Source organism: Mustela nigripes, chromosome 13, assembly GCF_022355385.1.
Source record: "Mustela nigripes isolate SB6536 chromosome 13, MUSNIG.SB6536, whole genome shotgun sequence".
NCBI classification, from domain to species: domain Eukaryota; kingdom Metazoa; phylum Chordata; class Mammalia; order Carnivora; family Mustelidae; genus Mustela; species Mustela nigripes.
The window spans coordinates 143,409,926-143,431,925 of record NC_081569.1 but is presented as its reverse complement, the minus strand read 5'-3'; the positions used below and the strand labels follow the sequence as shown (position 1 = coordinate 143,431,925).

The 22,000-nt window shown below is 54.7% G+C and overlaps 3 protein-coding genes across 3 annotated transcripts in view; 2 read left to right on the top strand and 1 right to left on the bottom strand.

Annotated features, from left to right (window-relative positions):
• TDRD9 (tudor domain containing 9) overlaps nt 1-15,933 on the bottom strand; it is a 100,762-nt gene extending 84,829 nt beyond the window's left edge. Inside the window, exon 1 of the mRNA XM_059371361.1 lies at nt 15,737-15,933. Coding sequence (XP_059227344.1) covers nt 15,737-15,933 — 197 coding nt within the window. The remainder of the gene's footprint in view (nt 1-15,736) is intronic.
• RD3L (RD3 like) lies at nt 5,275-7,334 on the top strand. The gene is made up of 4 exons (XM_059371362.1): nt 5,275-5,437; nt 5,596-5,698; nt 6,082-6,387; nt 6,725-7,334. The coding sequence occupies exons 3-4, from the start codon at nt 6,089-6,091 to the stop codon at nt 7,020-7,022; spliced, it is 597 nt and encodes a 198-aa protein (XP_059227345.1). The 5' UTR covers nt 5,275-5,437; nt 5,596-5,698; nt 6,082-6,088; the 3' UTR covers nt 7,023-7,334.
• A 5,485-nt stretch (nt 15,934-21,418) lies between the features above and the next one.
• ATP5MJ (ATP synthase membrane subunit j) overlaps nt 21,419-22,000 on the top strand; it is a 5,172-nt gene continuing 4,590 nt past the window's right edge. Inside the window, exon 1 of the mRNA XM_059374112.1 lies at nt 21,419-21,527. The gene's annotated coding sequence lies outside the window, so the exon portion shown is untranslated. The remainder of the gene's footprint in view (nt 21,528-22,000) is intronic.

The window sequence follows — 22,000 nt, the reverse complement described above, 5'->3', positions numbered from 1 at the left end:
GGCCCCACACTGGGCTCCACACTGGGCACGGAGCCTGCTGAAGAGTCTCTCTCCCTCTGCCACGGCTCCTCCCCCCACCCCTAAAAAGCAGCTGGCAGACGGTCCTCATGGAGCTTCCAGTCTAGTCAGGAAAAGAAAAATAAAGGCAAGCACAGTAGGCTAGACAGAGAGCAGTCCAACCAGGAGACGAGACGCTGGGGCGGCTGCCACGTGACCCATGCTGAGCTGACATCAGAGCGAAGACGGGCAGCGAGAGGAGGGCCGTCACCCCACGGAGGGGCGAGGGCTCCTGAGGGACAGCAGCGGGAAGCCGGAGCCCGGGACAAGCGTGCCACCGGAGTCAGGACGCCAAGGAAGCCAGCAGCAGCGGGGAAGCCCAGAGGTACAGGGAAGCGGGGTGTTTCCTGGGGACGGTGGGGCAGGCTGCCGGCAGGCACTGGTGACAAAGAGTGTGACTCCTGCTCTAAGGGCCAGGGGCTCTAAGCGGGGACGGAGAAACAGCAACACCGAACTCCTGTTCGAGCGGGCTGGCTCACGGCCACAGAAGCCGGGTGAGGTGGCCCGGGACGACGCAGCCAGAGCGGGGAGAGCACCGGACACCCTAGCTCAACAACCCAGGCCAGAGACAGGCAGCCCAGACCAGAGCGGCGGCAGCTGAGGGGAGCCGCGGATGCTGGTCAACTAGGTCCTTGCGAGAAAGCAAGAGTCAAGAATGATCCCCTGGTCGGCACTGCTGGGAAGACCAGACGTGCGGGCTGCACCCGTGCCCGCAGGATGACGAGGGGAGACGGGGAGCCAGACCAGCAGCCCGAGCATCGAGCAGGCCACCAGCGGTGCACCTGCCACCGTTTAATTCTGCTGTCCCCTGAGCTGAACTCACCGCAGGACCCAATGCAGACACAGGTCCCGGCATAGAGCACCCCGGAAGTGCTCTTGGGGATCAAGAAAAGGGACCCCAAATGCTCAAAGTGCTGGCAGTCCCCAATTTTTCTCTTTTCTCCTTTCTCTATGTTCCAGGGCTCAGCAAGAGCCTCAGGCTCTAAGGAGGGGGAACCCCATCTCCCAGAGGATAGGGAAGACCCTCACTCCTCCGGGGTCCTCCCACTGCTTGACCCCAGAGGTGAACGCAGGCAGCTGCCCTGGCAGGAAGCGCAGGGTGGAGCGGAGCAATGAAAGACCGAAGAGACAGGAGAGCTTCTGGGAACTCGAGACCCACCCCCCAAGGCCGTCCATAAGCTAGTGGGCTCGACTGGAGGCTGGAGGCTGCGGGAGCATGCGCAGACCGCAACACCCACCCACCCCCCCCCCCCCCCCGCCCCGCCCCGGACTGAGGACCCAGGACTGAAGTACACAACGGCCAGCAGGTGGCACCACGCGGGACAGACACAAGGGAACCCCGAACCTGGCAGCTGGGAGAACTCGCCCCCGCCACAGAGCTGCACTCGCCAGAGGATTTAAACAAACCCCAGGGCCCATCACATCAAAACACCCAGGACACACACAACTACTTGGCATGCGGAGAACGTGGAAAATCTGCAGAACGGAGCAATGACCACTCAGTTTAGCTACTGGCTCTCCAGTTTGGGAACCCTACACCTCACACCAACCTCAGATCAATTCCAAACGGGTTCGAACCCCAGGTACTTATGGTTTTAGGCCTGTAAAGCTAATGTTCTCCAACATTCGAGAACTTTGGAGTAGAGAAGGCCTTCCTGAACAGGGGCACGAAAAGGAAAAGTCAGAAAGGACCATATCAACAAACTAAATGCCGTACAAGCTGACGAACGACGTCTCTAGCAAGGCTGAAGGGCGAGAGCAAGAGCCACTCACAAAACACCCACCGCCCACGGCCCTGAGTACACCAGCAATTCCCGCAGATCAGGAACATTCGCACAACCCGATATAAACGCGACTTTTTTTTTTAACATTTTTTTATTTATTTACTTGACAGAGATCACAAGTAGGCAGAGAAGCAGGCGGGGGGGCGGGAAGCAGGCTCCCCGATGAACAGAGAGCCCGATGCGGGACTCAATCCCAGGACCCCGAGACCATGACCTGAGCCTAAGGCAGAGGCTTAACTCACTGATCCACACAGGCATCCCTATAAACGTGAATTTTAACTTTAAAAAGTGTATGCATCTGTGTATTTTTAAAATATTAAGAAAAAACATACCGGGAAAAGAAATTTAACACAGTTTTAGTGTCTCCTTAAAAATTAACTGCATCTTGGGCACCTGGGTGGCTCAGTCATTAAGTCTCTTGCCTTCAGCTCAGGTCATGATCCCGGGAGTCTGCTTCTCCCTCTCCCACTCGCCCCGCTTATGTTCCCTCTCTCGCTGTGTCTCTCCTCTGTCAAATAAATAAATAAAATCTTTAAATATAAAAAATATTAACTGCATCTTTTTTTAAAGACATATTTATTTACTTATTTATTATTTATTGGGGCGGAGGGGCAGAGAGAGAGCACCCCTGCTGAGCATGGAGCCGGACGCTGGGCTTATCAACCCTGCTATCATGACCTGAGCCAAAACCAGGCACCCCTTAACCGCATCTTTACCAGCTAATAATCCAGAACTTTAAATCCAGTAGCAAAGGAATTTATTTTATTTTTTTTTGCTCTCCGTGTCCTTACAGTGATGAGTCTTCCCTTCACTGCTATCAGATGCTGCTGGACACCGCGTGAGAAGACAATGACAAAGACCAAAAAAGAAACTGACCAGCTTCATAGTTTTAAATTTTATATCTTCCACACAAAATATCCTAAGGTAGTAACTCATTAGAAATGACTCATTTAGGGGCGCCTGGGTGGCTCAGTGGGTTAGGCCGCTGCCTTCGGCTCGGGTCATGATCTCAGGTCCTGGGATCGAGCCCCACATCGGGCTCTCTGCTCTGCGGGGAGCCTGCTTCCTCCTCTCTGCCAGCCTCTGTGCCTACTTGTGATCTCTGTCTGTCAAATAAATAAATAAAATCTTTAAAAAAAAAAAAAAAAAAGAGAGAAATGACTCATTTATTCAACTTACTAAAATATTTAAAATCCAAGTTAATCTGATCACAGCCTGACAGAGAGGAGCAACACAAAGGCGCTCTCTGGCCCTGATCTACCAGTACTTATACCCCCCATCTCCGTCGTATGGTAGGAGCGTGACCAGAGTACTCGGGCTCTACTTCAATCAAACAATCTCGGGATCTAGGACAGAAAAAATACAATGGATAATACGATACCAGTAGTGTACCCGGAGTACGACAAACACAGGTTTCTACAAGCAACACATCAGAGGAAGGTGTCCCAAATGTCAGCTGACTCCTAAGGAAAGCTCCGCGAGGGTCGGACGTGCGCAGTCGTCCCAACGGCAAGACAGGTGCTAAGAGGAAGGCGGTCTTGGAGAAGCTCTCTGTGCAGTAGCTCAGTTCTCTTCAAATCTCTATTCAAAGGACTCCCTCTCCCCAAAAAGCCCTCCTCTGACCTCCCCACGGAACTGGGACGGGCCTCCAGTGGGTTCGCCACCCCCAATCTGTGATCAGCTGGCTAACGAATCAGGTGCTCCTCCTTGGCTCCCCACTGGAAGGTGGGCTCCGCAAGGGAAGAGACTAGGTCCTCCGGTGTCCCTGGGTCCCCAGCCAGCATCAGGCCACCCACAGGCAGCAAGCACGTGCTGCGCGACGGGAAGCCAGCAATCCCAGCGGAGGGCGGAGCACAGCCTGCTCAGGAAGTAGAAAGCAGGGCCGAGAGCGAACAAGAACACGGACCAAACTTGCTAGAGGTTCAAAGGAACACCAGAGCCCAGGAAAACAGGCTGCTGTCTCCCTCCGACGGAAGAAAACTTAGGTGACTTTAAACTGGGTCCTGGAAAAAAGAATTATGATGCGGGTAAATGGAAAAGAGAAAGAGAATAAACATCTCAAAAGACTGAGTCAGTGTGAGCCCCTGTGACGGTCCGCGTGGGCTCGGGAGGCATCAGGACACGCTCCGGGGCAGAGCAAGCGACAACGCAAGACAGCACGGAGCCCCAGAAAGAAACCGGGTTCATGTTCCATACCCGATCTCGGTCCGATAGCTGTTCTTACCACCTCAGAGACCAAAACTTTAGGAATTAAAGCAGTAACGAGGGTATTCAAAGGGAGACAGGTCAGGATTCTTCGTGACTTTGACAGAAAATCCGGTAGGACACTTGTGCCGTGATAAACTTTCCTCTCCTCTCCTTCTCATACTCCCCACAATGTGATGTGAAATCCTTCTCGTTGACGAGAACACGGGCTGACACCGGCTTTTCTCACATGCAAGCTGCAGCACCTCCGGGCTGACCACACGCGTCAGTCCTGATCAGGCATGACATTCGGGTCTGATGTAAACCCTGGCTATTCTTCATGGTTCACTTGTCGGAAAAGGCAACCGAGAAACAAATGTTATAAAAGGAAAAGCCACTATGTAGTCACTTACCAGGGAACTGGAGAGCGAGAGGCCCGTCCGCTCCTGAGCACGACCACACGCCCCCGACCCGCGCGCGCCGCCGGCCAGGAGCATCCCGTCGGCGTCTCACCTTCAGCTCCAGGAGAGCGCCCCGGGATGTTCGATCTGCCGTAGGGAATCGTAAGACCTTGTTTTCAACTCCGTACGTTCTTAGATCTCTAATTTTTCCCTAACCTTAATCTACTACTGCTATGTTTTTAAAGAAATTATAAAGTGTATTTTAGGAGTCACCTACTTCAGCATTTATGTCCTCTGGCATTATGACTTGCTTAAATACATAAATTTAACTACTATTTAGAAAAAGAAACAGAATGAGTATAAAAAATAACCTTTACTAAATGTTTCACAAGGCAGATACCAGCATTCTTTCATTTTTTAAAGATTTTATTTGACACAGAGACACAGAACACAAGCAGTGGGAGCAGGAGAGGGGGAAGCAGGCTCCCCGCTGAGCAGAGAGCCGGATGTGGGGCTCGATCCCAGGACCCCAAGATCATGACGTGAGCCAAAGGCAGACACTTAACCCACTGAGCCACCCAGGCGCCCCCAGATATAATAAGCCTTCTTTGCCTACTTTGCTCAATCACAACAAATGTTCTCAAAATGGGTATTTCACAAATCATCAAGACTGTTTTTCCTGCTTTCAGGGGAGGGGACAGTGACCTGGCTTCTAGATGGCCTGCGAGGTAAGCTGAAGAATAAAGGCAGCGAGGTTATTTTTAGCGCTCTACAGGCATAAAAATACAGCACGAAACTGTGACCTACAGCTACGCACGGCAGAGCAGCCACCACGCGACCGTCTCCCCGTAGCCGGGGGCGCATCCGTGCTGCCCCACACTGTCGCTCCCGTTTCGTTACCAAACAAGTCGGAGCGCGTTTAGGACCAGAGCCCACTGCTGCCGGCATCTTTCTCAAACAGACGGAGCTACATTCAGAAGGTGGACTGTTCTGTGTAATTTGTGCAGAATAGTAAGTTATTTTTGTCATTTCGTCTAGCTCACTTACAAGGTGAATTAATGAGCATTCTCTCTAAATGAAGACATCACAACCTCATTCCTAACACAGAAGCTTATTTATTTCAAATACAGCTTCTGTGGGTAAACAAGGGGGCTCCCTCCTTCCAACAGGGGCCACAGCCAGGAGCCCAGCGCACGCCTGAGTGACCACAGCTTCACCGCCAAGTCAAGCAGAGTCCCTGGGAGCACCACCACAGCGGACCCAACGCACCAGGTACGCTCGAAACCCTTTCTGCACCAAACCTCGGTCCGAGGGGCGCTTCCAGATAGCACTTCCTCTCCGTTCATGTTTTAAAGCCTCCTAAGAACTTTTAATAGCAAGTGTCAATGTTATTTTCAGAGAACGTTCAGTCCCCAGATCATCTCTGACTGGGTAGATTTCGTTGCTGCTTAGCCACGTAAATGTATTTTCAAAGCTTGGTTTTTGGTACTGACCTAGTTAGAAAACGCAAAGCTTTAATCCATGCTCTAATCTCATTCTGACCTGCATACCTAACCAGTGAAAAACTCATACACTTTTCTGGCAAATTTATTTGCTCTTTGCTCATCAGAACCACAACGTTTGGTGCAAATAAACAAGTGATAATATTTCCACAGGCTAAAAATGCCACTTTTTGGCTGGATGAAGTGGCCAAAATATGATTCCTACAAACCCACACACTACCCTGGCTCCGAAGCCGTGACAAAGACTCTGCTTCGGGAACTGAAATGGCATCTGCAGGAGCGAGAGAGATTAATACAAGAGATCGAAAATGAACAGAAAGTGAGAAAAACAGGTGTGGATTACAGCTGGCTGAGAAACTACCAGAATCCCTACGCGACTATTCCAGCTAACGAACAAAGACAACTTGAAGTCCTTTGCTCCCAAGTTCAGCCTTGTCAAACTGGAACTATTCTCAGCAGGTAAAAATGCTATGTTCTCTTTTATGGTATTTTGCTACTGTAGAGTCTAAGTTCCTCATACAGCTAGACTGGAAATTATATTCTATCATGTAAATTCTTTAACAGTGGGTATCAAAAACCTAGAACCAAAATCCCAAAGGACAGACTAGCTAAGAAATATTTTTAAGTCATATGCAGAATTTCTTTACTAAGATGCATAATTTTAAAGGAATATGCAGATTACGCAAACAGCAAGCAACTACTGTAGGATCACGGTATTTAGGCTGTATTTTGCAGATACACACAAACGACAAAAGAAAGTCTCTGAACTGAATATTCATTACTGGTTTCCCCACAGATTTCGAGAAGTTTTAGCAGAAAACGATGTGCTGCCATGGGAAATAGTCTACATCTTCAAGCAAGTTCTGAAAGACTTCCTAACCAGTCCTAGCAAAGGTAACCAGCAAGAAGGCCCAGAAGAGTCAGGGGACACAGACCGTCCTGTTCCGTCTGTGATCCTGGGCACAAGCTCCAGGAGTTCCGATAAAGACGAAATACCCACGATTTCCAGCTATGTGGACAAAACCACAAAGAACAAGTTCCCAGTGTTCTCACATAGGATATGGAACCTACCCTATTATTACCCATCGAGTTAAGTTACTTATAACCGGAAGAGTTTTTATGGCCCTCTTTAGAAGAATTCTTAGTATTAAGAATATGAAAAAGTGATGTGATTTCACGTTTCTCTGTTAAGTCGTGTTTAACTGCGCGTCCCATGTTTTAAATAGTGTCCCGTTTTTACCCACTCTAAGAATGCGATGTTTCATTGAACTGTATACTTTTAACTAAAATGATTCCTACACATTTTGAAAAAAATGTTTGAAGTATTTTCTTATACTTCAAACATCTCACAGGAACAAGTATGGAATTGGACGAATTCTGTGTGAAAATTAGACATTAACCTTTTATCCTGAAGCCACGCAGAGAATAAAACAAGTGACTGATGGGAATCGGACTTTATAACACAGAACTGACTCGAGCTCAGTCATTCTCCGCAGGGAAGGGGAGATGGGCTGTGACAGAGGAAATCATGTGCAGTTTAAAGACTAAGTTAGGTGTTTTACTCCGACATTCAGATTTGTTACAAATTACATTTTTAATCCCAATTAACATTATGGGAAAGTAAAAAAAAAAAAAAAAGAGCTCTATATGGTATCAATAAAAAGAAACAGAGTGGGTTCATTAAAAATAGCAAATATTCTGGGGGGCCTGGGGGGGCTCAATCCGCTAAGCCTCCGACTCTTGATTTCAGCTCAGGTAATGATCTCAGGGTCATGGAGTCGAGCCCCAGGTCAGGCTCCCTGCCAGGCACAGAGCCTGCTTAAGATTCTCTCCCCTCCCCCCCACCCCTCCAGTTCTCTCTGAAAATATAGCAAATATTCAGTATACAAAATTCAGTATTTTATAATTTCATTAAAGTAGGGAAACTAATCTTTGGATTTACTTTTTTTTATAAAGTCCAAGAATCTTTATCATTCTTAAAAATTAAGTCCAAGGTACCCAATATTTACAACTTTATATTTGGAGATTTGTTTTTTCCCCTCTAAAAGAAAACTATTCAAGACTAGAATTCAGTATCTGCTCCCAAAAAACCCTTCTGACTTGTTTGTTCCTGGCCTCTTGGCCAACACCTACACCATTCTGAAAGGGCCTCCGTTTGGTCTTTAATCCTGTGTCATAAATGATGTCAGCCGGACCAGAGTTTAATAAGACAAGGTAAGTGGAAACACAGCCCTAAGTAGATCTAAAATAAAGACACCTCTCGCTCCTCCTCCCTTTGATTGTTTTCATGAGCAAACTGTGACTCTCTAATCACTATAAAAGCCTCAGAGTAGGGACGCCTGGGTGGCTCAGTTGGTTGGACGACTGCCTTCCGCTCAGGTCATGATCCTGGAGTCCCGGGATCGAGTCCCGCATCGGACTCCCAGCTCCATTGGGAGTCTGCTTCTCTCTGACCTTCTTGCTCATGCTCTCTCTCACTGTCTCTCTCTCAAGTAAATAAATAAAATCTTTAAAAAATAAAAAAATAAAAATAAAAGCCTCAGAGTAGAAACTGCTTGTGGGAGAGCCAAGTACCCCCAGAACCCCATAACTGCTTACTGTCCAGTGAACACAAGATAAACAAGAGTTTTATTATTACCTCAACGGTGGTAACAAAATTTCTGCTTTAAACAGGGAGGGGCACCTGGGTGGCTCGGTGGGTTAAGCCTCTGCCTTCGGCTCAGGTCATGTTCCCAGCGTCCTGGGATCGAGCCCCACATCGGGCTCCCTGCTCAGCAGGAAGCCTGCTTCTCCCTCCGCCATTCTGTCTGCCCGTGAACTCGTGCACGCACACGCTCTCTCTCTCTGACAAATAAATAAAATCTTAATAAATAAATAAATAAACAAACAACAGGGAGTCTGTGACATGTGGCACTAGAACTGGCCACCTCACCCCACCCCATTAGTGAACACACACCACAAAAGGGCCCCAAACGCTCCTTTCTCCCCACAAAGCACCTCCATCAGCCGCCACACAAAAGACGACCAATCCCACCACCCTCCTGAGAGGACCCACGGTCCCTACCCGCCGTGAAGAAGAGGACTTTGTTAAGTCCCTCCCGTCCGAAGCTTCCCGCAGCGGCGGAGGCGGCAGGCAGCTAGCGACCCTCCAGCCCCGGAGGAGCACGACCCCCACACTGCCCCAGGTCCCCACGACACAGTCGCTTAGCTCCACAACCAGACGTTCAGGGCAGCGGAAGGAACGCACAGCATCGTGGTATGCAAAGCCTCCATCTCTCACTTCACTCGGGCAATGACCTAATAACCACATTTCCTGCGAGAGCACGGGGGGAATTTAAAACTACAGTTGTTCTGAGAAAACCTACAAACCAAATAGGAATTTTAACACAAGTAACTTCCAGAATATTAACAGCCCGCGCTCTACATGCTGGGCTGCTTCCAGTCCGCAAAGCTGGCCAGAAGATGAAGGTCAAAAGGGGGCGGGCGGGGGCGGTGGTGCAGATGGGGAGTTAGAGGCCGAGTTTCAGCCCGGTTCTGCAGAGACGGAGCCTGGCTCAGGGGCTAAAAGCCTGAGCTGGGAAACCGTTAGCAGCCGCCGCCCCCGGCCCCGCCAGCACCCGCGTAGGGGACACACGGCGAGCTCCGCGGAGTCCGCATCTGCAGCAAGCCCGGCCGTTTAACCGTGAGGTCGCTCGGCCACGGGCCCGGCACTGTGTGGAGCGCGGCAGGCGGCCCCTCATCCAGTCCCTGACGGCACGCAACGTTATTCCCACTTGACAGATGAACGAGCGGCCTTGGACGCAGCCGCCGGCCTGTCCGGTGTCGGGGCACACCGGGCGGGGACGCGCGTCTGTCGGGCCCCGCACGCCTCCAGCCCCGACTTCCCCTCTGAGCTCCAAAGGCGGTCAAGGGCCCACCTGACACCTCCTCTGGGATGGCCACAGGCAAGCAAAGACGCAGTTTTGCACCTTCCAGTTTTCTGGAAGGATAAATAAGAACCAAGAAAGAAACAAAGGAGTCGACACACACGCACACAAATGAACACGCGGCTCTTGAAAACCTTCAGCTCGGAGGGAGCCGCCCGCGCCGGCCGCCCGGCTCTCCGCGCCAGGAAGCTCGGCTCCGTCCTGCGGGACGGGGGCCGAGAGCTCGTCACCCGCCAGACAGACCCGGGGCACACGGCAAGTGCTTCAGAGGAGGAAAAAGTGTTGAAAGAGATTGGAGAGGCGGGGAGAGGTGCGGGGGGCCTGCGGCTGCGGAGGCACCGGAGAGTCCGGAGAGTCCGTGAGAAGACGGCGAACGGGCCGGCAGGCGGCCGTGAGTCTCGGGCGACACCGGCCCGGCGCGGGGTTCTCCGGGTAGAGGGGCAGGTGCGGAAGCCGCGAGGCAGACAGGAGCTCAGTGTCCTCCGGACACAGGGACAACGCCCACAGCCCGCGAGCGGCGGGAGACAGGCGGCCGCCAGACGGAGGAAGGCCGGCCGGGCCGCGACGGTCTGCGTGTCGGCCCGATGGCCACCGTCCCCGGCGGCTGCACGCCCGCCCGAAGACGCCGAGCGACCAAGGCTTACTCGGGAACGCGTGCGCTCCACAGACGGGGGCCACAGACGGTGACCGCACGGTGACCGCGCGGCAGGACCTGTGCGAGCTGCTGGATGAGCCGCTGCGGGCGAGAACGGAGGCGGCTTCCGCCACGGCCGGGCCACGGGGCCGGCGGTTCGCGCAGCGGCCAAAGCAAGAGCGGGGAAGGCTCCTCTGATCCGGGAAACCCGACAGCGCAGCTGCCAGGATGCTGAGATGTTCACCAGCCCGCCCGGCCGCTCACACGCGCGCACGAACCCCTCTGAGGGAAGTCGGCCGGGCGCGGGGGAGGAAGGCCGACCGCGCGCCTCGGGCCAGGAGTGGGCAGCGCACCCCAGTCCACAGCGGCGGGTCACCACGGCAGGTCGTTCATGCGAACAAGAGTCTGGGCTCCTACCCCAGGTCAGGCCCGGCGCTAGGAAGTGGGGACTTGGTGATCATCTGTTCCCTCAGGGAGCGCGTACGTGGGGAAAACAGCACAAAGCAGTCCACACAAGTACCGAGAGACGCGCACAGGGGTAGTAAGCAAGCTTGTTTACCGAGAGGAGGGACGGCCACCGGCGGGTTTTCCTGCGAGCCTTCCGGCGGCCCCGTCTCTCCCCCCTTTGTTCGCGCCATCTTGTCAGTCTCTGCGCGTTCGAGGGCTCCCGGCCTGGGTCCTTGGACCGTCTCCCTCAGCACTCGCCCGCTAGGATCCACCACCCGCAGTCTGGGGGAGCTCACTGGTCTCTAAGCCTTAAACCGCCAAACACCGGGCTCCAGCCAGGTCTCTGTCCTCACCGCCAGACCGCCTGCACTTACTGTCACCTACTGGTAATGTCGGGTCCAAGCGTTCGGATCAAACTCCTCCTGCAGCCCTGCCTTTCTCAGAAGACGGCAGCATGTCGCAGCTGCTCAGCCAGAGACCTTGGTGTCGTCCGTGGTCACACGTGGTCCCCACTCCTGTTCCGTGTCTGATCCAGACGCAAAGCCCTCGCCTCCGCCTGAGGAACACACGCAGACCACACGCCCGCTTACCGCCTCCATGGTCCCAGTTCCGCTCTAACCCGCCACGCGCTCTCTGCTTGGAAGATGCGTTAGTGAGCGTCTCCGAAGAAACAAAACCAACAGGACGCGCGCATACACAGAGAGATTCGTTTTAAAGAATCAGCTGAGTGAAACCTGGGTGGCTCAGTTGGTTGAGCAGCTGCCTTCGGCTCAGGTCATGATCCCAGCGTCCAGGGATCGAGTCCCACATCGGGCTCCTTGCTCGGCTGGGAGCCTGCTTCTCCCTCTGCCCCTGCTGCCAGTCGGCCTGCCTGTGCTCGCTCTTGCTCTCTCGCTCTCTCTTTCTCTGGCAAATAAATAAATAAAACCTTAAAAAAAAAAAAAAAAAAGAATCAGCTGAGCCGGCAGCCTGGAACCCCAGGAAGGGCAGCAGTCGGAGTCTAAAGGGACTCGGCAGAGTTCCTTCTTGCTTTAGGTCTTCCCTCTAGCCAGATCTTCAACTGATTTGATGAGGCCCACCTACAATCTAGAAAGCAATCTGCTTTACTAAAAATCCATCAACTTGAAGATTAATTTCATCCAAAAAACAGCTTCACAGAAACATCCAGAATCATATTGGCCCAAATACAGGCATGATGGGTCAGCCACGCTGACACATAAAGGAAATGTCACAGAGGACACCAAGAGACTCTTCCCTGAGGTCCCTGTTTCTGCCCTAGGCCTGCTCTAGTCCATTCCACAGAGCAGGGATCGTCAGAGTCCTAAGTCGTGTCACAGCTCTGCTCAAAACCCCAGAGTGCCCTCCAGCGGTTCTCAGTAGCCTCAGATGAAGCAGCCAAGTCCTCCCTGGTTTCAGGGACAGTTCCAGACCCAGCTCCGTCCCATTTTCTCTCACAGCCACTCCGCTCCGGCTGCACACAGACACTGAACACTCTAATTAATGGCAAAGTGACCTCCCAACTTAAATCTGCTAAAGAAACAATAAGGTCTTTAAAAAGCCATGGCCTCTGTGAGGGAACAGAAAATAGAACCCCTGGAGAATAACACATCGTTAACACCTGTGCAAAGCCTACGCTCTGAGAAGCAACAAGGCAACAAGGGAAAAGTAAGATACTCTGGAGTCCAACATATCCATCCTCACAGCACAGTAACCCAGCGATGGGGTAACTTTCTCAACCAGTTATCTGACCCTCAGCTATACCGTGCGACCTCCCTTGTCGGAAGGGCCAAGCCCGTGTCCCCTGACACAAAGCTCAACACAGCAAGCACTAAATCCACATACCAAGAAGGAAACACTGAGTTCCGTAAAAAGGAGCCACCAGATACACTGGTTTGAAATGGTGAGTTTCTACGGGAAAGTTTTCTCTGGGAAAAAGTACACTTTAAGGTGTTAAAGGGCCTGATATGTTCTATTTCTCTCCTTTTAATGCTGGTGGTCACCACTCACACGACCTGTAAAGCCGATTTAACGATGCTCATGTGGCCTGAACCCCGGAGTCGGAACACAAGCCACTCTTGCACTGTCCTCAGACCCGGCTTCACCATGGGACAGCCTGGGCTCAGGAAGCCTGTCTTCCTCTCCGCCAAGTGTTTTCTCACCAATGTCAAAACCTCACTCAAACCCTCCTTTCTGGAAAGACATCAGTCAACCAGCCAGTCACTGTGGTTGAGGCTGGTTTTCAGGTCAGCTCCCCCTACATCAATCCCAGCTCTACCACTCTATTCGTTTGCTGGGGCTGCCCTAACCGCGGCAATCCGGCAGTTCAGAACATACTCGTCACCTCACAGCTTCTGTAAATCACGACTTCAGGTAGACTCAACTAGGTCCTCTGCTTAGGGTCCCATGAGGCCAAAATCAAGATGCTGGCTGGGAGGCTCAGCTGGTTAAGCCTCTGTCTCTTGATTTTGGCTCAGGTCATGATCTCAGGTCCTGAGACTGAGCCCCACATCTGGCTCCACACTGATCATGGAGCCTGCTTAAGGTTCCCTCTCCCTCTGTCCCCCACCCCTACCCCTGCACTCCCCCGCCCCGTCTCTCTCTCAAGAAAAAAAATAAATAAATAAACGTTGGCAAGGCTGCATTCACTGCAAGAGTCCCATTCAGGGTGCCTGGGTGGCTCAGTGGGTTAGGCCACTGCCTTCGGCTCAGGTCATGATCTCAGGGTCCTGGGATCGAGTCCCGCATTGGACTCTCTGCTCAGCAAGGAGCCTGCTTCCTCCGACCCCCACCTTTGCCTGTCTCTCTGTCTACTTGTGATCTCTGTCAAATAAATAAATAAAATCTTTAAAAAAAAAAAAGAGTCTCATTCAGCTTGTTGGTCAAGTTCAGTTCCCTTAAGTGGTAAGACGGAGGTCCCCATGTCCCTAGTGGCTGTCAGCGGGGACTCCGTCTGTGCTCCCGGCTGCCCACATTCTCCTCCTGTTTCCTTTGTGGCCCAGTCCAGCAGCAACTGGTCAGGTCCGGCTCATGTATCAAATCCCGCTTCTACAGCTCATGTGATTAGACAATCCAAGTACTGTCCCCCTATTTTAGGACCTATAACCTTAGTTATACCAGCAAAATCCCTTTTGTCATCTGATACAAGGCAGTGACAGGTTCCAGTGTTATTTTGGGGGGGGGGGACATTGTACCTACCATGACTGTTTATCACAAGGAGTTAAGAAAGGCACTTTAGGGGCGCCTGGGTGGCTCAGTGGGTTAAGCCGCTGCCTTCGGCTCAGGTCATGATCTCAGAGTCCTGGGATCGAGTCCCGCATCGGGCTCTCTGCTCGGCAGGGAGCCTGCTTCCCTCTCTCTCTCTCTCTGCCTGCCTCTCCATCTACTTGTGATTTCTCTCTGTCAAATAAATAAATAAAATCTTTAAAAAAAAAAAAAATTAATTTAAAAAAAAAAAAAAGAAAGAAAGGCACTTTACCACCCAAGTCCGTTCCTTTCGGATTTCTATAAAATCAAGATAAGACCATCCATCTCAACGGGTTATTTCGAAGTTTCAGTTGTATGACTCTATTTGAGTGCCTTCTACACGGCAGCACTCTGGCATTAGGCAGGTGGCAGGGGCGCAGGACGGGGCTTCCAGAAGAACCCCTCAGACTCAGAGCACCTACTGACAAGCGAACCTCCACGTTAAGTCCATCTCCAGTTATTTGCCAGTTTCCCGTCCCCTACGGAAGTTGAACTGTTTAGGGCAATCTGACAAAGTAATTTTACACGTTGACTGTCTTAGACGGGACGTACATTTTGTCCGTTTTCATTCCATCACTCCGAAATTTCGTTTCTATTGATATTTCAAACTCTCAGTCCCTGAAGGATTAGAAATTCGAAAAACTGATCCTTGGTGGTGAGAAGAACATTCGAATCCGTGGTTTCCGTCTCTAAAAAGGTCGGTCCCTTACTTCCCCAGCGCGGTGGGTCATCTGGACGCAACGCTGCTCTGCCTGTTACCAGCAGCGGGGAGAGGGGCGGCCTGTGGGGTCCTCGCCAGCGTCATCCAGGCAAAGTGCGCAAAACCCGGAGCGAAGCAGCCACGCCCACCTTCACCGGGGTGTCCTGCCCGCCCCGATCCCACGGAGAGCCCCCCGGGACCCGAGCTGCCCTTGCCGTTCGCGGGCTTCCAGGTCGCCTACGGCTGCTCGAACCCCGCGTACGAAGCTCGCCGGCGCCAACAGCGCAGACCGACTGCAGCGACCGGAGACCCGAAGCGTCCCCGCGGCCGACGCCGTGGACCCGGGTGCACGCCGCGGAGCCGGGTCTGCGGGCGCGGACGGCCTCCTCGTGCCGGCTCCGCGAGCGCCGACGGACGGGCCGGAGGCAGGCGGGGCGCTCCTCCGCCGGACGCGGGAGCCCGCGGGCGCCCCCGGAAACCGCGCGGAGGCTCGAGCCCACGCGGCGAAACCACCGCAGCCGGCGGCGGGCGGCCCGGCTCCGGCCACGGGCTCCGGCCACGAGCCCCGGAAACGCAGCGCACGGGCGGGACCCGGCGCAGGAGGGACCCCGGACGCTCGCCCACGCCCGGGGAGCTGCGGGCCGGCCGGGCGGGAACACGGCACGCGGGGCCCCGCCTGACCCCGCGGCCGAGGCCGACCCTGGACGCCGAGACCCGGGACCGGGCGTCCGGGGCGGCTCGGCCCCCGGCAGGCGCGACTTCCCGGGCCGGGGTCCGCCAGCTCGCCCTCGGCGGCCGGGGGCAGGGACGGGGTCGCGCGGCGTCGGCGGAGGCCGCGCACCCACGGCCGCCTCCTACCTCCGGGACGCCACGGGCGGCGGCGGCGGCGGCTGGGCCGCGGCGCCCACGGCGGGGCCCGCGTCCCGGCGCTGCGCCTCGTCCCTGCCGGCCTCGGCCGGAAAGGCGGGCGGCGAGCCGAGCAGCTCCACATCCGCCACGGCCTTGCCGATCGTGAACCAGTCGTTGATCTGGTCGACGGTGAGCTTGCGCAGCATGCCGCCCGCCGCCGCGACGCCGCCTCAACTGCCCCGCGGAGCGGCGGGGGCCGACGCCGGCGGGAACGCCACGGCGCGACGTGGGGACGTCGGAGCGCAGCCCCGCCCCGCCCGGGCCCGCCAATCAGAGCGCGCCGGCGCCCACGCGGCCAGGACCTCGGGCCTCCGGACCCGCCCCACCCCGCCCGGGCTCTCCAATCAGAACGCGCCGGCGCCCACGCGGCCAGGACCTCGTGCCTCCGGACCCGCCCCGCCCCGCCCAACTCCTCCAATCAGAACGCGCCGGCGCTCACGCGCCACGCGTCTCGCGCCTCCGGCCCCGCCCCGCCCGAGCCCTCCAATCAGAACGCGCCAGCGCCCACGCAGCCGGGACCTCGTGCTGCCGGCCCCGCCTCTCCGCGCGCTGGCAGGCCTGCGGCCACGCTGCGAGCCCGGAGTCGGCCCGCGGGACGCCCCGGAGGTGCAAGAACTAAGTCCGGACTCGCTCTCCGCCGTGTCTCAGGGTCGCGCCCGCGGCATCGCGCTGCAGGCCGGCGAGGGCCAGGCCCGGTGCAGAGCTGCCGGGCGCCTGCGGCGGTACCCAGTGCGGGCGCGGAAGGCCACCGGGGAAGGGGCGAGCGCGCACCGTCGAGGGGTGCGGCTGGCGGCTGCCCTGGGTCGCGCCGCCCCCGTCCTGGGCGCGGGAGCAAGGAGGTGGGAAAGGCTCGTGGGAGAGAAGGACCGTGCGCGGAGGCGTGCGGGGCAGCCGGGAACGGGGCAGCCGAAGGCCGACGGCTGGGGGCCAGCCCCGGGGAGGGCACGCCGCGGACGAAGGCCGGGCTGAGAGCTGGAGTTCTGTGGGGCCGCGGCAGGAGTCCTGGGCTTCGGCTTCTCCCCTACGTCCGCACGGGACGGGCCCCGCCGTCCACGCGCCGGGCGGGAAGCAACGGCGAGAGGCCGCGTCGGGCGGCCGTGGGCCAGCGGAAGGGGGAGACGCTGCGAGCCGCTGCGGTGGCGCAGGCCGCGCTCCCGAGGCGGGAAGGCGGCCCGAACCGCAGCGATGAGGCCGCGGTGGAGGGAGGAGCGCGGCCGGGACCACGAGGACAGTCGCCCGCCTGCCGCCTGCGGTCAGCGCGCGGCCCCGCACTCGCGGACGGTCAGCGCGCGGGCGATCGCAGGGTGCGCCGACCAACCTGGGGAAGGCCGGCTCGGCCGGAGAATGCTCCGAGGGCGGCGAGCCAGAGTCCACGCCAGGGCAGCCCGGGCCGGGGCGGGGGGCTTGGGGGGCTCTCCGTGTTTCACGGGAAGATGAGCCCAGCCTGGCTCGGGCCCGGGGTCCCAGGCCCCGAGCCGGACCACACCTCTGGCTTCTATCCCGGGCCCTGGCGCTCCCGCTCGGACTGGTCCGCACACCGCGGCCTGCAGAAGGGTCGCGCGCACACCCTGGGGCGGCGGGGAGCAACCTGTTGTGCTCTAATGACCATGTGACCGTCGAGTCACGGAGACTGCGGTGTGTCGTCCAGCGCTGGCGGAAAACACGGTCACCTGATGCTTCGTGGAAGGCCAGCACATGTTCTGAACGTCCCAAAGGACACCGAAACCACTTCCCGCAACTGCAGAACTCACATTTGTGTCTCCGCACCGCGTCGTCCCTGGCCGGAGCACCTTTTCAGGGGGCAGCTGCTTTTCCAAGAGTTCTGCTTTCCCGAGGAGACTGTCCGGGGGGCCTGTTCTGTTCTTACTGGAGTTGATGCACAATGTTACTGGAGTTGATGCACAATATTACAGTGTTTCAAGTGTGTGACAGTGAGTCCACGTCTACATGTGCCGCCATTCCCACCACACGTCCGGCTGCCGTCTGTCACCACGGGACACTAGGACAGCGCCGTCCACTATATTCCCTGCCCTGTGTCCTTCACTCCCACGAGTATTCATTCCCCCACTGGAAGCACCTCCCACCCCTTCACCCATGCACCCAATCTCCCTTCCCTCTGGCAGCCATCACTTGTTCTCTGTATTTATAGGTCTATTTCTGCTTCTTGCTTTATTCATTTCTTTAGATTCCACATATAAATGAAATCATACCGTATTTTTTTTTCTCTGACTTATTTTAGCATAATATCCTCTAGGTCTATCCACGTTGTTGTGCAAATGGCACAATTTCACCCTTTTTATGGCTGAGTAATAGTCCAGTGTGTGTGTGTGTGTGTGTGTGTGTGTGTGTACATGTGTTTTCCTTATCCGTTTGTCTATCATTGGACACCTGAGCTGTTTCCATTTTTTGGTTATCACAAATAATGCTGCAATGAACATAGAGGAACATTATCTTTTCAAATTAGTGGTTTTGTTTTCTTTGGGTCAATATTCAATATTGGAATGACTGGACCATATTCTATTTCTATTTTTACTTTCTTGAGGAACCCCCATACTGTTTTCCGTGGTGGTTGCACCAATTTACATTCCCACCCACAGTGTTCAAGGGTTCCTTTTTCTCCCAAGTGTTTCTCTTGCCAACACTTATTTGTCTTTTTTTATTTTAGTCATTTTAACACGTGTGAGGCGATTGGAAGGCCCTTCCTATGTTCTTTGAACCTTTCAGGTTGCTGTCGCCTCAGTCGTCTTGAGTCTTGAGTTTTTAACTGCAGTACAAGAAGACTGACCTGATGTTTCAGTTCCAAAATTTGTTCTCATTTCATTGCCATTTTCCCCAGTAGTAACTAACATTCTGGGCATCACAGAGAATAGCTTTGATCCCCTTCGTTTGAATGGCAGTTCTGGGTGCTTCATACTCAGCACAGCTCAACTTGCATTCCTGTCCAAAGTCAAAAGAGACAGTCTGACAGTTCTCAGTAGGCTTGTAGACGTTTAGACCCTAGCACAGAGGAAGCCATGAGCCTTGGTGAAGGTTTTGCATGTTGGCGTCCGCAGAACAGCTTGAGTCACAGACCCAAAGGGAAAACAAGCAGCTCAGACAATGACAAATGATGCTGGTGCCAGCAAGCAGCACTCTGGACAGAGTGGGAGAAGCCGCGTCCCAAGGACCTTCATGTCTTCTCTGACCTGTTCAGCTGCAAAATGTGGAATTCTGCACAAATCTGGGTAGTCCTGTCTTCAATCATTGTTTCCTTTGAAGATGTATTTTTCATAGGGTGTTTTGGCTTTGAAACAAAAGACATGAAAATTCTGTTGATCTCAAACAGAGTTTGAAGTTCAAAAACTTTTTTTTAAAAGATTTTATTTATTTATATGACAGATAGAGATCACAAGTAGGCTGAGAGGCAGGCAGAGAGAGAGAGGAGGAAACAAGCTCCCTGCAGAGCAGAGAGCCCGATGTGGGGCTCGATCCCAGGACCCTGGGATCATGACCGGAGCTGAACGCAGAGGTTTAACCCACTGAGCCACCCCAGTGCCCCTGAAGTTCAAAAACTTTATCATTTTTTTTAAAGATTTTATTTATTTATTTGATAGAGATCACAAGTAGGCAGAGAGGCAGGCAGAGAGAGAGGGGGAAGCAGGCTCCCCGCCGAGCAGAGAGCCCGACGCGGGGCTCGATCCCAGGACCCTGAGATCACGACCCGAGCCGAAGGCAGTGGCCCAACTCACTGAGCCACCCAGGCGCCCCACAAAAACTTTATCTTAAAATAGATTAGGAGGATACTCCTAAGTTGTTCCTGAAATGCTTGTCATCAGCAGTTTCCGACCATATTATAAGTCTCAAACATTCTTTCCCAAGACAGTGGTTCAGAAATCAGGTCTTTAGCTCAGGACCCGTTACACTCTGAAGCCCCAAGAGAGCTTTTGTTCATGTCCATTGCATCTACTTTACTAGGAATTACAGCTGAGATACTTTATTTATTAATTCATTTAAAAATAATTGGGGCGCCTGGGTGGCTCAGTGGGTTGGGCCGCTGCCTTTGGCTCGGGTCATGATCTCAGGGTCCTGGGATCGAGTCCCGCATCGGGCTCTCTGCTCAGCAGGGAGCCTGCTTCCTCCTCTCTCTCTCTGCCTGACTCTCTGCCTACTTGTGATCTCTCTCTGTCAAATAAATAAATAAAATCTTTAAAAAATAATAATAATAATAATAAACCGATTTGGTGTTAAAGAGAATATTTTGATGAAAAGTCACTATATGTGTGCAGAGTGACACTCTGACATTTTTGTAGATCTCTAAATGTCTGCCTTCATAGGGGATAGCTGGATTCCCGTATCTGTTTCTGCATTCATTCTGTTGTGACGTCACAAGTCGGCCTCTGGAGAACTCCACAGAACACTTGTGAGATAATTCTGGTGAAAAAGACAAGTCACCAAATTTTACCATTGTTACGAGAATAGTTTTGATCCCCAGGGTCCTTCGGAACCCCCAAACCTCACTTTGAGAACCACTGTCCTAAAATATTTTAGCAAGATTTTCAGGTGGTGAATACAGCTTCCATTTGATCTGAAGCTTTTGTCCCTTCGAAGCTGGACCCTGCTTGTTGTTCTTCCTTCCTGTGTCCTTGTCCTTCTGTCTGAGCTCACTGTCCTTCTGCAGGAATAGTGAGTATTGATTTTTTTAACTGCACATCTATCTACTGGGATCATTCCCTTAGTGTTTGGTTTTCCAAAATGTCTTTACTTCGTCTTCCTTATTGCAGGTTAAATTCTGTATGCTTAGAAGTCTAGATTGGCAAGTAGGATTCTTCTCCTCATTTTTGGTTTTCTGTGATTTTATGATGATGTTTCAAGGTGTTGGTCTATTTTCATTGATCTGCCTGTTGGGCTTCCTTAAGGCTTTTTGAATCTTTGGTGTGTTTTTGCCCCATCACTTTTTTAAAACTCTCAGCCAGCCGTTATCTCTCCTAATATTTCTGCCCATCTCACGCTCCTTTCCTTCTGAGCCTCCAATTACACACCTGAGGGACTTTCCTGCTGTACCCTAGCTCTCCAATCTCATCTTTTAGATTAGATTAAACCTGTCCAATTTCTATTTGGCTCGTTTTCAGATCATCTAAGCGGTTTTTGGGTTTTGGGGGGTTTGTTTTTACAATTTCCAGTTCTCCGCTTAAGTTTTGCGTCTCGCTTCCTCGCCCGCAGTAAGCAGGGCTGTCTTCGAAGCCGGTGTCCGCCAAGCGCAGCGTCGGCCGTGGACGCTCGTAGGCGCGGGAGTCCCGCCGCGCACAGTACCGCGGTTAATCCACAGAAAGAGAGCGAGCACGAACCTGTGACCAGCACCGCGGTTAATCCACAGAAAGCGAGCGAGAAGACCACGGAGGGGAGACGGCTTCTCGGCCTTCAGACAGCACGTAAAGACGGCCCCTTTCTCAGGTTGCCCAACTCGTCCGCTTGTGCGGTTTCAGCACCGAAAGTCCCGCGCCCGGGGCACCCCCGCGCGGTTAATCACCGTTCTCCGCCGCGCGCGCGCACACCCGCTCGGGGCTCGCCGGCCTGCGGCACCGGCGCGGCCGCTGGGGGCGCTGTGGCGCGCAGACACGGTCGGGGCGGCGCTCTGGCCGCCGAGCGCCGCCGCTCCTTCCGCCTTCCCGGCGGGCCCCGCGCGGCGCTTGCGCTTTCGGTGACCTTTCCGAGCGGCTGGGAGTGGGCGCCGCGGCGGCCTGAGCCAGGGGTCTTCGGCAAGGTGAGTGCGCGGGGGCGCGGCCGGCTGCTCCGAGCTGGGCGGCGGGGCCCGCGGGGCTCGGGGCGACGCGCGGGAGTGCCGCGTGGCTCCCGCTGACCTTGGGGTCCTGCCGCGGCCCCCGGGCGGCGCCCCGCGGACTGGTGGGGCTCGGGCAGCCGCGTCCTGTCCTTCGGGCGGAGCCGCTGCCCTTCTCGGACGGGGAGCGCGGGGCGGGCGAGCCAGGGCCGGGCCCCGGCGGAGGGCGCGGCGCGCTCAGGGATGGAGCCCCGACCCCGGCCGGGCGCGCTCGCCCCGCGCTCGGCACCGTCTCCGGGGTCCCTGGGGTTCGCCGCCACGCACTGCCCCGAGGGCCCGTGCTCCGCCGCAGGATCCGCGTCCTGCAGTCCCGGTGCCCCGACGGGCCGTGCTCCGCCGCAGGATCCGCGCCCTGCAGTCCCGGTGCCCCGACGGGCCGTGCTCCGCCGCAGGATCCG